The sequence below is a fragment of the Oryza glaberrima genome, chromosome 4 (assembly GCF_000147395.1).
Source record: "Oryza glaberrima chromosome 4, OglaRS2, whole genome shotgun sequence".
Classification (NCBI taxonomy): Eukaryota; Viridiplantae; Streptophyta; class Magnoliopsida; order Poales; family Poaceae; genus Oryza; species Oryza glaberrima.
In genome coordinates, this window is record NC_068329.1 from 30,580,090 (window position 1) to 30,596,745 (window position 16,656).

The window sequence follows — 16,656 nt, forward strand, 5'->3', positions numbered from 1 at the left end:
CTTTTTATATGTATAAAAGCTTATCGATACAGGACCATAACCAACATGGCTAAAGTACTTTTTGAGCCCTTATTCCAATGTGATGAATGGACTATAATGATAGTTAATTGGCTGCTTGAATTGTAGTTAGATGATATATTGTGGATGAATTGAAGAACAGCAGCACATTATTGTGTCTCGGATGGGATAGCTAAAATAAGAGCCCCCCAACCCCCATTGGATTGGATGGGTGCACTCCATTGGAAGGGCATCTCACCTTATAGGGTGGTGTACATACAAGAAGTGAAGGGTAAAAACCTAGTGGATGCTCGTCGCCGGCGAAGGTCCCGACCAAGACGTGCGAAAGCGGCGCCGGTCGCGCTGTCGTCGTAGCCCACGCCACGAGACAGAGCAGGTCAAGGAGGGAGAAAGAAAAGAGGAGGTGAGAAGTAGAGATTAGTATTATGTACTCCGCTTCCTCCACAACTTCGCTTCCGATTCTGTTTCCTCTCCCCGTGCGCGAGGGAGAGATTCTGTTCCCGATTCTGTTTTTTTTTTAACGTCAAGAATATAGTCTCTGAATGAGACTACGAGAGATCAATGAACGAGAAATTGAGGCTACGAGAGATCAATGAGCTAGTAGATTGGTTACTCCTACATATAAATCCTCCGGTACCTGATGAGATTTTTTTTTTTAAACTGTAGATGGTCATTGGTGATACTTTCTGACGCATACTGCAGCTTCAGGGATTTCAGAAAAGAAACTGAACTTGTAAACAGTCAGAATTCCGAAACCCAGCATGGGTGCTCTTGCCATTGAGCTCGCCTGTGGCCACCAGAATATTTCAGGGTTAGGGACAGTTTGCTCTGTTTATTCAATCCCTCAACTTGACAAGTTTCTTAAGCATAGATCTAGCAGAGATCTTAATGTAGGAATTTAACAAGGATGAATAGCGGAGCATGAATTTTACCGTTGAACACAACCACACAGACACAGGAGCAGATTAATTTACATTGTTCTTTGAACAATGGCGCCACAATTTAGACGCAGATGGCCTCTCGCACAACTAAAAAAGGGCACGACTAAAAAAGGTCCCGCAAATTCAAACCATATCAGGAAACAGATAAAAGCCTGTGATATCAGGTTTGGTTAGAGTCTGTACAAATGTGGCATATCAGGCTATCAGCAGCTACTTTGTCATGTAAGGTATCCGGTGGCCACCATGAGCAGCTCGGGCATCGCAAGCCATTGCAAGATACCTCAAATTGATTTAATGGCGTATCAAGCCAGCCGTGTCGAACCTTGTAAAATTAACAGAGCCAGCCATGTCGAACCTTATAAAATTAACAGCGCCCTGTGAGCTATCAGCCGATGAATAAGTTGTCTCTTTTGACAATAATCATGTCAAGTCCTGTACAGAAGCCTCACAGATTTTCCAAGATCCATCACTCTGTCTCCTCAATATGTACTGAACTTCATACATACTGCAATTGTAACAGTATAAAGTATCAGTACCGTGTTACTTTAGAGCACAACAGGAAAGCGTGATAAATAGAAACATTATCTTCTGAATTACCTGTAATAGCTAGGCTTCTTGGGCTGGGATTCATCAACAAGCTCAGCCGCTTCCTCAAGAACAGCACCAATTTCTGCAACTTCACCAGTGCCAGACTCATCCAATAGTATCTCCGCTCGAACAACAGAGAGATTTAACAAAACAAATCTCCAATAGCAGGACTGATCCTTTGCTGACAATGCCAACTCTTGCCACTGCTCGACAAGTAGGTCTTCCATTATGGACAATTCAAATATTTAAACATGGAAGTCTATATGTAAGTACACCATGGATAAAAAGGAAATTACCTTCGAAAGCATTGAACCGTCAAGAATTTCAGGGAGCATATCAATTTGATAATCAGGGCCAAGAGCTTCAGATTTGATGTCTTGCCACTGCTTCACAAGTGTTTCTGCTTCTTGAAGAGCCATACTTTGCTTGCATACTGTAGCAGCCACTGCATTAGCAACAGAAGACAGGTCGCTTTCTTCGCTTCTTGAATAAAGCCTATTGTTTAACCAAAGCATCTTGGGCAGTTTTTCAAAATGTTTCCTGACGCTGCTAGTAATAAAAGAACCTTCCAACGTCGATTCTTCATTCAGGGACTGTGTGGCAGCAGAACCCCTACTTGCGGAGGCAGGTTTCATGTGACCAAACTGAAATCTGAGCAGTTTTAATGTACCAAATAGGGCAAACCCAATGAGTGCACTATATGCAAGTTTCCCTACAATATCACCAGTAAGACCCCACGATTCCAAGGTTCTTGCAGGATGCGATACAAGATTGCGCTTCAGGGGAACAGATGTTGTGGTTGAACCATTTGCTGGCCTATCCATTGAAGAATGGACCCCCAGGTTGTTTGGCGCAAGTTGCTTTACAGCTTCCCCCAAATGGCTGGTAGAATTTAATCTTGGCGTCTGCTCCCCTAAAGCTCTGTTGCATGGTGACACACTAGAAGATGGCTGAGAACTCAAACGGACCATTCTTGTGGCTCCTAATTTCTGCTTGGAAGTGCTAAGGATGCGCTTAGGAGCCCCAAAGAAGTTGGCCTGCCGTAAGAGAATAATGATATGAAATTAGTCTGTAGAAAAAAATATTCATGGGTTTCATTACTGAAAATAGTAAGACACAGACCAAAGATGGTGAACAATCTCTTGTATCCGCAAAACGAGAAAGTGCCACATCCTTCAGCCACAATTCCTGTAAAGATACGCTATTTGCCATGAGAAAATTTTAACACAATGGAGAAATATAATATTCAGTAATCTACAGTAGCACAATTTATTTGCTCAAAACATACTACAGTGAAATAAAACATACCAGAGACTGACAGACAGTAACCTTGTCATTGCCGTCTTTCTTTTTAGGTAACCCATAATTTCTTGAGTTGGAATTCCCATTACTTTGAAGCTGCTGAAGCTTTTCAAAAACAGTGGTGCCAGATTCCTGAGAGCAAACATTTAGTTATGATAATGTAAACTAGTAAAATTTTTGCAGTTCAAATCAGCTTATCACCTCTCCAAGGAGATACAAACAGAATGATTCCTCAAATTTCAGGTCTGTGTTTTCAGATGCAACTAAACAATCGCAAATGGTTTTGGCTTTACTAATCTGCATAAAGGAACTGTACGTTAAATAATGCATAAATAGCAAAAATGATAGTTTACTACTATTGAGAAGGAGAAGGTACCAGGTCAGCCTGCCGGGTTGAAAACCCTAACGCAAAGTGAGCAAGCATCGCTACATGGAAACAATTGAAGTCAACTACTGCCCGCTGGCTCTGGGATTCCAACGATTTTTTGTTTTTACGAGTTGTAGCCAAAGTATCCCAAGAAAGTAGATCCACAATTTCAGTGGCTAACAACTTATTCATTGCTTGGCCCAAGAAACAAGGCCAATCATGAACTCTACAAGAGGATTCAACGTCAAGACCCTGTCTAAGCAGTTCACAGAGAGCTGCAATAGCACCCTGCCTGCGTTCAGCGTTTTCAGGTGTCTGAGGTAAGCTTAGAAGCTCCAGAGTGCAAGCAGGTGCAAGCTCTTCAAGTGATTCTTCAATCTAGTTCATCCAATGAAATAAGTTAAGGGCATAATTCTACATGTAGAAGAATCTGTAGAGCGATAACAACAAAAATTAACCTGTTCAAGAAGGGGCAACTTCTCCAAAGACGGTTTTCTCCTCAACAGGTATTGAGCACGTGCTAGAGCTTCAAAGCCAAGAGACACTTTACTTTTCTCAAAGCTAGCTTTTGCAATAGAACACTACAAGAAAATGCATCAAATCATTGCAAAATATACCAATTTGTAGTCAGTTATTTAAAATTTTGTGTGCTTCTTACTTCAGCTAGTGCCATTGCAAGAAGCACATCATGAACATATGGCCTAGAATCTGGGCGTCGTAGAGCCGCCTGACCAATTTCCAAAACTAGCTTCTCTTCTCCAACCTGAAATGAATATTGTAGCATGTAATACACCATTTCATTATGATAATGGTACATTCAATTTTAATAAATTCAAGCTGCTAGGTGTCTTGTATTCATGATCACTTAGAACTCACAAACATCATAATGGTGATTCATGGTCACTTAGAACTCACAAACATCATAATGGTGACTAACCTGCATCCCCTGCATTTTACGCTACCCAGTCCTAAGAAAGGGCAAAGTTTAAAACCTACGCGCTCCTCATCACATTCCTAAACATTATTGATCCTAAATCTTCTTGATCCCTTTCAAATCATTCAGTGAATTGAGAATAGTATTCTGACAAAGAATAAGGCAGACCTATAAAGAAACATACCGGGCATGGTCATGGTGACGACTATGACTATGTCATGTAACATAAAAGGTGACAAACCTAAACCAAACTTGGTGGTTTTCCTTTATTTGTTCACAATAATAAGGATGTCTGTGTTACACATTACCTCCTGCAAGACACAAAGTGCAGCAGGCAACCAACTCCAAGGTATATGAAGAGAGGATCTGGGTGGAAGCTTTTCTTTTATGCTTCCTGCGTACTCCTGTTCAAAGAGAAGTTTGTCTCTCACATCTACCAGAAGAGCCTACCAAACATGAAAGAAATAAGCAAAGATTAACCACATGAATTCTGCATTCCCTACATTAAACAAAGCAGTATATCCAAATATATTTCCAGAATTCCTTGATTCAGCGAGCAACCTGTCTGCAGGTAGACACCTCTGCCATGTACCCGTCTTCAATTTCTGCATTTTTCAGCTCCATTGCTGCTTTGACAATCTCATCTTTCTCAGCCTTCTCTGTAACACCAAGAATCTGCATTGGCCATTTGAAACATGTCACTCCAAAAATCAGGGAGGCGTGTCACGCGTGTGAACTACCAGTGCAAATTACAATAGGCATCGTGGTGCAAACACTAAAGTTGAATTATGGTCAAGAAACGACTATCTAATCTGCAACTGTATCATTCGAACAGAGACCAGCCGAGCTAAACTAGATCCATCGACGATATAAGACCACATTTCCAAAATTCGGATCCATAAACAGTACGAGTGGCCAAAAAAAAAAAAAAAACCTGATAGCAAGTGACGGGGATCTCCACCATCGGCGCGGCGGGGGCCTCCTGCCTGCTCCCCTCCGCGGCCACCGGCGGCGCCTCCGCCACCCTCGCGCGCGCAACCCACGCGGCCGCCCCTCGCCGTCCGCCAGCCAGGCATCCACCCCCGGCGTGTGCGGACGCATTGCCATTTCCCACCCCAACACGCCGCGTCGAGGACCCACATGCGACCCCGGGGACAACCGCCGCCGCCGCGGCCACCGTCGGCATCGCCATGGCTGGCCTGAAGACCTCACCCCCCCAACCCTAGCCCACCCTCGCCAACGCCACCATGTGCGAGCGGATGGATGCTTTAGGGTTTTGGGAGGCGGGCGAGTCGTAGGCCCCCGCGAATAAAGGGACAAAGCGTCAGCGAGGTGGAGGAGGAGAGGCGTCGTGAAGGCGAAGCCGGAGGCCGGAGAGAGAGAGAGAGGAAGGTCGATGATGGCGATGGACTTGGTCCATGCGCTTTGTGCTAGAGCCTAGACGTTGACAGGTGGACCCTCCCAGACGCCGACGCGTGTCCTTACCCAATGGGCTTCGTTTCTGGGCCTACATGGGCCAGGCCGAAAACTTGCTTGGTGTGGTGAAGTGGGCTGAATTCCAGGCCTCACAAACGGAGGGGAAAAAATCCGCTTCGTCGCGAACAAATCTCGCGGAGGGGGGAGGGGAACTGGTGGCCGGAGTGGCGCCTTCGAGAAGATTCCTCATCCCCCTTCCCTTCTCTTCCCTCTCATGGCGTCCGCACCGAGCACCACCGCGTCCGGCCTCGCGCCGCCGCCGTTCTCCTCGGCGCGCGGCGCGCGCCTCCTCCCCGGCGCGCTGCTGCGCCTCCCGCCGCCTCCGGCCTCTGTGGGTAGCTTCCGCGTGGTGGGGCCCGCCGCCGCCCCACCGGGCGGCCGCCGCATCGCCAGCGCGCGCGTGCGGTGTGGCGCGGCGGTGAGGTTCATCGGGCAGAGCGAGTTCGAGGCGGAGGTGTTGCAGTCGGACCTGCCCGTGCTCGTCGACTTCGTCGCCGACTGGTGCGGGCCGTGCCGCCTCATCGCGCCCGTCGTCGACTGGGCCGCCGAGGTCTGCTACTTCCTTCATCATTCTGGTGTTACGTCTTGTCTGAATAGCTTAGAATTGAGAATTAATAAACCACCATGGACTCAAAACGATTGAATTTTTGGTGTGCTAAATAATTACTAGAGATATCAATTCCATGGAGACATCAGACATGGACTATAGACTAAGACTAGACAGCAGTGACGATGCCAATGTTACCAGCTACCAACCGCTGTCTGTGGGTTTTAGGTGTTCATCTGAGAACAACAAAAAGCTTTCAGATCAGTCTATTAAGTCTTACTATTAGAGAGTAAAAAGATCAGTCTACAACAAGTATACTTCTGTTGTGATGTACACTCTTCAAGTTAAGTGCAAACGCATACCTCCTTTATACTACCTACATCCCAAAATATAACATCTTTTGGCTACGAATCTGGACATGTGCATGTCTAAATTCATAGTCATAAGTGGTTGCTATGTTTTGGAATGGAGGTAGTAGTTCAAAAAATGGCATATAGGCTACACCATTTCAGGGCAGGTTTGGTGAATTGGTGGGATGATTTCAGCAAATTCTAAAATTGGCAGTTGCCAGGACTTGCTATCATGGCCAATTAATGGGAGGACTTAGTTTGCAAATTCCAACTTTGATATCTTGATGATGGAAAAGGGTCTAATGAATCAAACCAATGTGCAGATACATTCATATATAAAGAATTAAGTTCTACTCAAGCGAAATAACAGTCCAAAACAAGCAGTGCAACCTTGGTCAGTCATGCAAAACTGCACATGGTTGGTCGTATGGGAGTTTGTTCTCTATGTTTCAACAGAAATAGGTTCTCAAGTTATGTTAGTTGGACTTTGCATCTCTAATTGTTTAATTTTGGTTGAAAATAGGAATATGAAGGGAGATTAAAGATTGTCAAGATTGATCATGATGCCAATCCTCAACTGATTGAAGAGTATAAGGTTTATGGTCTCCCATCTCTTATTCTATTCAAGGATGGGAAAGAGGTACCAGGGAGCAGAAGAGAAGGCGCAATTACAAAAGCCAAGTTCAAGGAATACCTCGAACCTCTCTTGTCAACCTCAACAGTTGCTTAATATCATCATCTGCAGTATGCATCACTGAATCTGATGTCTGGAGGGTGCCAACGCACAACACGACCTGCATGTTGAAGTTTTTTCCCCCCTCCATGAACTCCCCATTCTAATTTGTAATTACCTCAAGATCATGGTTGCATATGTTTTTCATTATTGATGGTAAAAATTAGTATGTACGAAGGGCTATCTGAGGTGCAGTTTGACCTGGCACAATTCCTGAAATTGAACTTCTGCCAATTAGTTTCTTGTACAATTCATTGTTAATACCCACAGGACCATGCTTATATGAAAGCATTTTTCAAATGTGATTGAGATGGAGTCAGCTAAAATAAGATGCTTTTTAGAGAGGCAAAATAAGGTGTTTTTGGAATAACTATTGGTTGAAAAAAAAAATTGAGGCTCAGCGTGTGTACCTTAAGAAAACAATAGAAGGGGTAATTGCTAAGCAAGTTCAAATGATAATATTTGCCCTACTGAAAACCAATTTCGTTTACGAAGGATTAAATTTTTACATTGTATTTGTTGGTCAGGTGCAACTTTTTACCCACGAGGTTATGCAGAAATCCATCGAGCCAAAAATTCCATCATTTGGACAATCAATCAACTTATCTCTGTAGACCGTAGGTGATGCCTACCAGGTGCTTGTACAAAGCTTGCCTTCTCTCAGCTTTTCTGACATGGAAATAGGAAATTGAAAGTGTGCCTGGCAACAGTTCTCAGGCATGGACTCGAACAAAATAGAGATGGGCAGCTTCATGGCTTCTCTGTCCCCTTGAGTCCTTTCACCTCTGCTGCCATTATGTATGCTTAACAGCAACAACTACAAGCTCAAGTGCATGCTTTACATCTCGTCTGCCTGCAGTCTCGTTGCTGTGAAGTTGACAAGCATCATCAGATCACATCCAAAATTTCAGGCAACAACTCCAGGGCGAAATGGCATCCGAGAAATCAGCTCTTCAGCCTCTTCGAAGCGACCTGCCTTTGTGAGCAGATCGACCATGCAAGCAAAGTGATCCTCGCCTGGCTCAACACCAAACTTGTCTGCCATGGCGTCGAAGTATATCCAGCCTTCGTCCACAAACCCACCTTGGCTGCAAGCATACAGGACAGAGTAAAACGCGGCGTGGTTCGGTGCCATGCCTTCCAACAGCATGTCGTCGAACACCTTCACAGCCTCCCTCGCTTGCCCGTTCTGCGCAAACGCCATGATCATCGCCGTCCAGGACACAACCGACTGTCGCTGCATCGACTGGAACACCTTGTGTGCACCGGTTACTGATCTGCACTTCGCATACATGTCGATCAGAGCATTGTTGACACCCACATTGGAGTCTCCTCCCAGCTTGATCACATATCCATGGATCTTCCTTCCTTGGTTCAGATTGGCAAGGTTGGCGCAAGCATTGGCAGCAGCTACAATGGTGTAGTTGTTAGGCCTGATTCCATCCAGGATCATGTCACTGACAACTCTGAGGGACTCAGCAGGCTCTCCACAATGTAGGAGACCTGCAGCCAGCTCTGTCCAGGACACGACATCTCTATGGCGCATCTCGGTGAATGCTCTGATGCCGGATTCCAGCTGTTTGTTCTTCATGTACATCTCCAGCAAGGAGTTGCCCACGCAGACATCGTCGACGAAGCCGCTCTTGACAAGCTGTGCGTGAACTTGTAAGCCGGTCGCCGCCACGTTCGCGCTTCCGGACAACCCAGACAGCACGGTGCTGAAGGAGAAGCCGTCTGCGCTGACACCTTCGATGGCCATCCTTCGCCAGAGCGTGCACAGGCGCAGGGATGAACGGTGCGCGAACGCGGTGAGCAGCGTGTTCCACGACACGATGTCCCAGGCATTGGCATTGTCGAACAGCCGCACCGCGTCGGCGAGCTGCCCGTGGCGGACCATCGCCGCGAGGAACGCGTTCGTGAGGAAGACGTTGGAGTCGAACCCAAGCCGGACGGCGAGCGCGAACAGCTGCCGCGCGCGGCCAACGCCGGCGCCACCGACGAACGAGCTCGCATTGAGCGCGCTCACGAGCGTGAACTCGTTCGGCGGGAGCCCGGCGCGGCGCAACCGCTTGAACAGCGCGAGCGCCTCGCGGGGTTGGCCCCCTTGCGTGAGCCCCGCGATGGCGGTGGTCCACGAGACGGCGTTCCGACGGGGCATTTCGTCGAGCAGGCGGAGGCCGTGGCGGTGGAGGCGGGACTTGAAGCAGGCGATGAGGAGGTGGTTGCATAGGAAGATGTGGGAGGAAGCGAGGAGGAAGCCCCGCTTGAGGAGCGCCGCGTGGAGGGAGACGGCGAGGCGGGGGTCGGAGGTGGCGGCGCTGCGCCGGAGGAGGGAGGCGTAGGAGTAGATGCCGGGGATGATGGGATCTTGATGCCGCTGGTGCGCGGCGGCGTGGAACGCGCGCAACGTGGTGGAGGCGAGAAGGCGAGGACGCGGCACGAGAGATGGCGCGCGCATCGTGGCCGCGCCGCAGAGTGCTAGCTAGTTGCGTAATTCTTCAAGGGAAGTCACAAGGCGGCGGCCGAATTGCCTGCGACAGCAGCGAGGGCGCGAGTATACGCCGATATGCGCGCGCCGCGTCTCGGCGCGGGCGGGCACATCATGAAGGGATTGGGATCCTCTACTTTCAAAGTGACTATGTCTTTGTCACAGATATGTGTGTCTGATGGTTAGTGTACATCCAACTCCTATACTACCATGACTAACTGTGAAAAAACTGGATCCACATAGAAGTAAGCTGAGCAATGTGATTAGTCTTGAGACGTGCGCATGGGCCGTACGTATAGCACTTCTCTTGATAAAAGCGCGTACTTTGAAGGTAGAGGAGTACGATCTATGGTGAAGTGGTTTATGGCAAAAATGCATTGTTAGATTGTTAATGTTACCGGTACGTATTTTATGGCAATTGGTGAAATGATCGATCAAACCAACTCTCATCGGTGCACATATGCCTTCAATTCAAATTTCGGTTTGTGATGGAATACATCTTTGGCTTGAACATTTTATCAAACATGCAGTATTTTGCGTAGGAGTGTGCAGTGGAGCGAAACCAATATCTCGAGTGCCTATATACACTGTGAAAATTAGTCTAACACATTAAAATATCTGATTAGCTAGTTGTTTGTTTTCCTTTGTCTTTAAGACAGTAGTTTAGAGTTGTTCTGGAGCTATTTTTTGTTTGTTTTTTGTTTTTTGAGGGAACACCGGGGGAAAGGCCCCACCTGAATTGGATTGCCCCTTTAAATCATAGGATTGAGAAAACGTAGGAATAGGAAAAACGTAGGATTTTGATAGAAATGTAAGTGTAAAACAGAGGATTGTAAAACGCAGGAAAAACACAGGAATGACCGTCTGATTGAACCACGGGAAAAACACAGGAATTGAGAGAGATAGACTCAAAGGAAAGTTAGCAAAAGGTTGAAGCTCTTGCTAAATTTCCTCTAAAATCTCTATAGGATTGTCCATTCCATAGGAATTTCAAAAGATTGGATAGGATTCAATCATTTATTTCAAAGGGCTTCATAGAAAATTTTCCTATATGATTGAAATCCTCTAAAATTCCTATGTTTTTCCTCTAAACCAAAGGGGCCCTAAAAGAAGTAAGAGAATTACAAAAGAACTGTACAAAGCCGAGGCCAAAATAAAAAGGAAAAAACTAAAAGCTACATAAGAGCTAAAGAACAGCAACTACAGAAGAGCAAGAGAAGCATTAAACAGCGATAAGTTGGTTAGAAGCTATCTTTTGGTACCCCTTTTTGCTGTAAAACCTGACTTTGTTTCCCCTGGGGCTTAGGTCCCTTCCTTTTGTTTTTCCTGTATGCTTGATGTAAAATGGGTCTCCCCCATAACGTTGCTGTATTCGGCTTTCAATGTAAGCCGGGCCTAAGGCCTTTTGATGATTAAAAAAAAAAAACCCAGCTCCATCGTGTGCTCTTCAGCCTTATCAGCCGCAGGCATCGTTTCTATTTTAAAAGCTTAAATCTTAAATTTAGAAATGATTTCAATGTCGGTTTCATTGCAGTTTATTCTTTGTCGTTGGCTTTTAAGTAGCTAAAAATACATATATAAACAGTTTTATTCCCCAGATTTTTTTCTCTGAACGACTTTATAACCTGCTGTAAGCAAAACGATTGGACTGTTCTATCTATCAAATCCAAACAGCTACTAAATTAAATATATCCGATCATCTTAAAAATAAATTCTCTTCATCCCCAAGCTGGTTTATACTCTATTTTCTTAGCAAGCCAATTAACACTGCTATTATTTCTGTTATTATATTATCCCGATCGGTAAGATCTGAACTTTTGTCGATAATAATATCAAGCGTGCACTTAATCGAACAAAATAAGTCCAGACCAATGTGGCGAACTGGGCCAAGAAGAGGCACGAAACCGCAATTCTGGGCCGTGCAACCCATCTTCCACGCGCGGCCCGATTCTCTGATTCTCTCCTCGCTTAAGCCCTCCTCCTCCTGCTTCTGCTTGCTCCCCACGCCGACCCAGTCTCGCCGCCGCCCTCGCCGCCGCCACCGCCCTCCCCACCCTCGCGCGCTCCGCCGCCGCCGCCGCCCCTCCCCGCTGTCCCCTGCCGGGCCTCCCCGCGCTGCCCCCATGTCGTCTTCCGCAGCGGCGCTCGCCTGGCGCCGCTCCCTCCGCGACGCCCTCCTGCGCGGCTCCGCGTGGCGCGGCGCGCCCGCCGCCAACTCCGCCGCCGCGCGGTTGGCCAGCACGGCCTCCGCATCCGAAGCGGCGGCTGGTCCGAAGAAGGTGCCTCCGCCTCCCCGCAAGGTAAGGGAGCCATTCCTGTCTCTGATCTCTCCTCGGCATTTGCGCATACACCTCACGTGCGTCGCTCTTACTGAGCTATGTGGCGCTGCCTTTGCTCAACAAGAGTTGGGGAACGCGACATGTGGTGGATCGATTACTTATGAGTCAGTAGATGGCATACTGCGTATAACCTTAGTTCTATTTGCTGATGGTGATGCTGCTGATGCTAGACTCAATGGTGTTGATCTGTTCTACACTTCCATTCCTTCTGAACGCACTGCATCTTTCCACAGAGATAACTTTTTCGTTAGCTTTTGTACCACACACGTTTGTATTCCGTCTGGACATGTTGATATCATGAAATTATAAAGAGAGGTTCGGATTGCTATTGTTTGTGTACATGAAGAATGCACAATGGGCACCTGTTCTTCGAGATTTCCACTTTTTTTTAAAAAAAAATATCCAGGATTATTCTTTTCCTATAGCGCCAATCTGGTATTTTTTGCAATTGAATCTTGACGATATATTAATTGATTGCTTGTGAACGATCTCATGTGAGGTTGAGCGGCATTGTGGCAATTGCTGTATTTTATTCATGTAAAAATAGTACCTGTATTTTACCACATTGATGATTTGTTATTTTGTTTTAACTCATCAGTTTGTTTCTGTTTCTCATTACTTATTTACTTTGGCAGGGAAGGCTTTTAACTGGAGCCATGATAGGGTTGGCAATTGCTGGAGGTGCCTACGTGAGTACCGCCGATGAAGCCAAGTTTTGGTACATGACATTTTCAATCATAACTTTTCTACCATTAGTTGTACTTCTCTTATGTGCTTGAATTTTGCGTTATCTGGGTATCTAGGAGTTTTTGGTATATTTTTGGCTAAGTGCCTCTTCACTAATAACTATATCCTTTCTGATCCTGCAGTGGCTGGTTATTCAAGTCCACACAACTCGTGAATCCACTTTTTGCACTGCTTGATGCAGAGTTTGCTCATCGCTTGGCAGTTACTGCTGCTTCCCATGGATTTGTTCCAAGAGAAAAAAGACCTGATCCATCAGTTCTTGGGCTAGAAATTTGGGGTAGGAAGTTTACAAACCCAATTGGTCTAGCTGCTGGCTTTGATAAAAACGCCGAGGCAGTTGAAGGCCTGTTAGGTATGGGATTTGGCTTTGTGGAAGTTGGCTCTGTGACCCCTCTTCCTCAGGAGGGAAATCCTAAGCCTCGCATATTCAGATTACGAGAACACGGGTAAGCATTTTAGTTGCCTTCTCTGTATTCAAACTGCCCCATCCTAATATAATTTCAAAAATTTTGAATGTTCCTGAATAATTTTTTCTGCTGCTATTTTTTTTTATTTCCCTGCAGTGCGGTAATCAATCGTTGCGGATTTAATAGTGAAGGAATTGTGGTAGTCGCTAAGCGTCTTGGTGCTCAACATGGTAAGCGTAAGATGGAAGAGACTTCAAGCTCCACATCTCCCACAACCAGCGACGTGAAGCAAGGAGGGAAAGCAGGGCCTGGAATCTTGGGAGTCAATCTTGGGAAGAACAAGATCAGCGAAGATGCTACTGCTGACTACGTGCAAGGAGTTCATACACTATCACAATATGCTGATTACTTGGTATTCATCCTCTTCTCTTCAAGAAAACCTCACATGGATGTGTTTCTACTTGAACCTAAGCATACCATTTGTTCACATTGATTGGTTCACACTAGTTTTGCGCACGAGTGAGAGTGGGTGGGGAGTGGGTGATGGGTGGGGGGCTTTGAGGAACTGTTCAGCAACGAAAAAGAAAATGCCTCTTTTCGGCTCTTCGGTCCTGTCCATCTGTTGAATGGTTTGTGCTCAGCACATAGAGTATGGGAAGTAATGACACTCAACTACACTTACAAGGGTTCCTTTTTTTACCCCTGTTTGTATCTTCCAAGGTCGGCCATTATGTTAAGAATGATATACTTTGAACTGCAGGTCATAAATGTCTCTTCCCCAAATACTCCTGGTCTTCGCAAATTACAAGGTAGAAAACAGTTGAAAGATCTCGTGAAGAAGGTCAGTCATTTCCTTGAAGTGCATCCTTTGTTTGTCTTCATACAAACTTTGTTTGACCTATGCTGCATGTACAGGTGCAAGCTGCAAGAGACGAGATGCAATGGGCTGAAGATGGTCCTCCACCATTGCTTGTTAAGATCGCACCGGACTTGTCTAAGCAAGATCTTGAGGATATTGCTGCGGTAACATAGTTAACTTAGCCTTGTTTTCTGTGCTCTTCCATTATTGAGTTGAAAATTTTCTTATGCTTTCTCATTATGTTCTCTAGGTTGCTCTTGCTCTTAGGTTGGATGGCCTGGTAAGCTATGGAATTCTTCCTTATTGATTTTACTGACGTTAACTAGCACACTCCTATTTAACTTCCATGCCCAATCATTTTACGCTTCTCTTCTGGTTTTGTACTGATGTTTGTTTATTCTTTTATTATGTTGCTAACTGCACAGATTATATCAAACACTACTATTTCAAGACCTTCTCCTGCAGACACACATCCATTGGCTCAGGAAGCTGGTGGACTAAGTGGCAAACCTTTATTTGACCTATCCACTAATGTTCTCAGGGAGATGTATATCCTTACCCGGGTATATTTGTTGCCCCTATTGCTTTCTTGGATATATAGTAGCATACCTCTTTGAATTAACATGATTTTTCTGTCATTGTATTTTACTCCAATGTCCATGAATGACTCCTGCATTTCTGTTACAGGGAAAGATTCCCCTCATAGGCTGTGGTGGTGTAAGTAGGTAATGTCAGTCTCTGCATTTGCTTTTTTAAACTAAAATACCAACACCCAATATTCAATCAAAGTTTATTTATGTTATTACAGTGGCGAGGATGCATACAAGAAGATCCGTTCTGGAGCTACACTTGTTCAGCTTTACACTGCATTTGCCTATGGTGGCCCAGCTCTTATACCCAGAATAAAGGTCATAAGTGAAACATATTTGTTATATCTCAAGCTTGCATCACATGCTCACTATCTTTGTCATAATGGACTATATATACACTGCTAGCCTCTTCTTTTCCCTTCTATTTCTTTTTTAGAGAAAGACCATACGGCCCAGCCTATATTGAAGGCCAAAACGGCAACTTTTCCCTTCTATATGTGTTAAATGTATCACTTGTGAGTTCTGATACTTGTATATTATCTGACCATTTTCAGGCTGAGCTGGCTGAATGTTTGGAAAGAGATGGTTTCAAATCTGTTCAGGAAGCTGTTGGGGCAGATTTCAAATGAGCTTCGTGAGATTTCAAGATTGTATGGTTCCCTCAAGCAGCAGACTTCTTCTCCACAGCCATGCTCACTCATTTCATTGGGATGTTAATCTAAAGAGGAACACCGACTGAAACTTCTTTTGCGGGTGCATCACTCATCGACCTTAAGTAATGTGTGGTAATATCACGGGCGCATACATCATATTTAGTTTTTGTTTGCTTCTAAGCAAGTTGTACAACAAATTTTGGTTATATGTGTATATTTTGGGCTTGTGGAGGACTGGAAGGTAGATTAATGCTAAGGAATGGTTAAGGTCTGAAAATGATTGTTTTGCCTTTCCTTTTTGTCTGAAGAATTATCTTCAGAGATTCTAGTTCCGGCTATAACTTTGTTCCTTATGCAACCTGTAGCATCCATCATACACTATTTCTGAGAAAACCAGTTTGAACTATAATTGACATTTCATATAACTACTCAGGATGTTGGGGGGAAAAAAAATCTGAATATCATGATTGACCTTGACCGTGCATCCCTGACACTTCCGGTTCATTGTTTTGGAATGTACCTGTGTCGAAATCTAACAAACTGCAGTGAGCTTTCTCTTACATCTCCCAGGTTGATGCATGAACCGAATACTGAACACCAACCATATACGGAGTTGGTGAGATGTCTCGACTCATACGGATGCAGCTTCTGTCTTGGTTCATATGGGCACTGCTTGTCATGCATGAACATGAGTAGCTATTTGTGAAGTCTAGTCCATGATGCGTTTGATTAATTTTGTTATACTTTACTAAATGCGTCCTCGAGCCCCACAGCAATGGGCTTAAAACTTTTCCTTAGCCTCAATTCGTTTGTCGTTTATGACTGATGCTGGTTGTTAATTTGAAGTTGGTGCGGAGCAGCGTCAACATGGGATATTATTCGAGTCTCTTCACAATTTTGTAATGGTGATCGTTCAAGCTGCTAACGCAATGTAACTACTCAGTGCCGTGATCTATCCAGTTTAATATAACCTAATTGCGTAGTATTTTACCTGGGATTATAATAGTAAATTAAGTATGACATCTCTTGTGTGTCCTCTCGTTTCTGTGAAGGAACTTTCCATTGCCTGATTAAAACCTGGACCATTCTGCTTTTTGTCTAATTAATCGCCACTTGTTGCGATGCTCGTCACCGCCGGTGACTCTTGCAAAAGGCATTCGTTGTAGTACTCGTACCAGTGATACTAGAGTACTTAACAAAGAAAGCAACATAATAATTAATTAAAGAAAGAAGTTGATTTTCAGAAGGCGTGGAAAGCAGCAGGCAGCACAGGATTCTTCGAGACAGCATCGTCCAAAGCCGATCTGATGGGAGTCT

At 45.1% G+C, this 16,656-nt stretch overlaps 4 protein-coding genes across 4 annotated transcripts; 2 read left to right on the plus strand and 2 right to left on the minus strand.

Annotated features, from left to right (window-relative positions):
• Positions 1-915: 915 nt before the first annotated feature.
• Positions 916-5,543, minus strand: LOC127770660 (plastid division protein CDP1, chloroplastic). The gene is made up of 12 exons (XM_052296458.1): positions 5,085-5,543; positions 4,712-4,825; positions 4,459-4,596; positions 3,875-3,979; positions 3,675-3,797; positions 3,226-3,594; positions 3,051-3,146; positions 2,856-2,981; positions 2,670-2,735; positions 1,844-2,584; positions 1,557-1,750; positions 916-1,464 (listed from the first exon to the last, which is right to left on the minus strand). Exons 1-12 carry the CDS (start codon positions 5,340-5,342, stop codon positions 1,380-1,382), a joined length of 2,415 nt encoding a protein of 804 aa, XP_052152418.1. The 5' UTR covers positions 5,343-5,543; the 3' UTR covers positions 916-1,379.
• A 190-nt stretch (positions 5,544-5,733) lies between these two features.
• Positions 5,734-7,450, plus strand: LOC127770663 (thioredoxin X, chloroplastic). The gene is made up of 2 exons (XM_052296460.1): positions 5,734-6,176; positions 7,047-7,450. Exons 1-2 carry the CDS (start codon positions 5,841-5,843, stop codon positions 7,251-7,253), a joined length of 543 nt encoding a protein of 180 aa, XP_052152420.1. The 5' UTR covers positions 5,734-5,840; the 3' UTR covers positions 7,254-7,450.
• LOC127770661 (pentatricopeptide repeat-containing protein At3g53360, mitochondrial-like) lies at positions 7,397-9,871 on the minus strand. Its single transcript, XM_052296459.1, has one exon. The coding sequence runs from the start codon at positions 9,712-9,714 to the stop codon at positions 8,164-8,166; it is 1,551 nt and encodes a 516-aa protein (XP_052152419.1). The 5' UTR covers positions 9,715-9,871; the 3' UTR covers positions 7,397-8,163.
• Positions 9,872-11,812: 1,941 nt separating this feature from the next.
• LOC127769482 (dihydroorotate dehydrogenase (quinone), mitochondrial) lies at positions 11,813-16,427 on the plus strand. Its single transcript, XM_052295067.1, has 11 exons — positions 11,813-12,044; positions 12,719-12,801; positions 12,953-13,276; positions 13,394-13,649; positions 13,998-14,078; positions 14,153-14,260; positions 14,347-14,376; positions 14,522-14,659; positions 14,784-14,821; positions 14,905-15,004; positions 15,241-16,427. Exons 1-11 carry the CDS (start codon positions 11,868-11,870, stop codon positions 15,313-15,315), a joined length of 1,410 nt encoding a protein of 469 aa, XP_052151027.1. The 5' UTR covers positions 11,813-11,867; the 3' UTR covers positions 15,316-16,427.
• Positions 16,428-16,656: the final 229 nt, after the last annotated feature.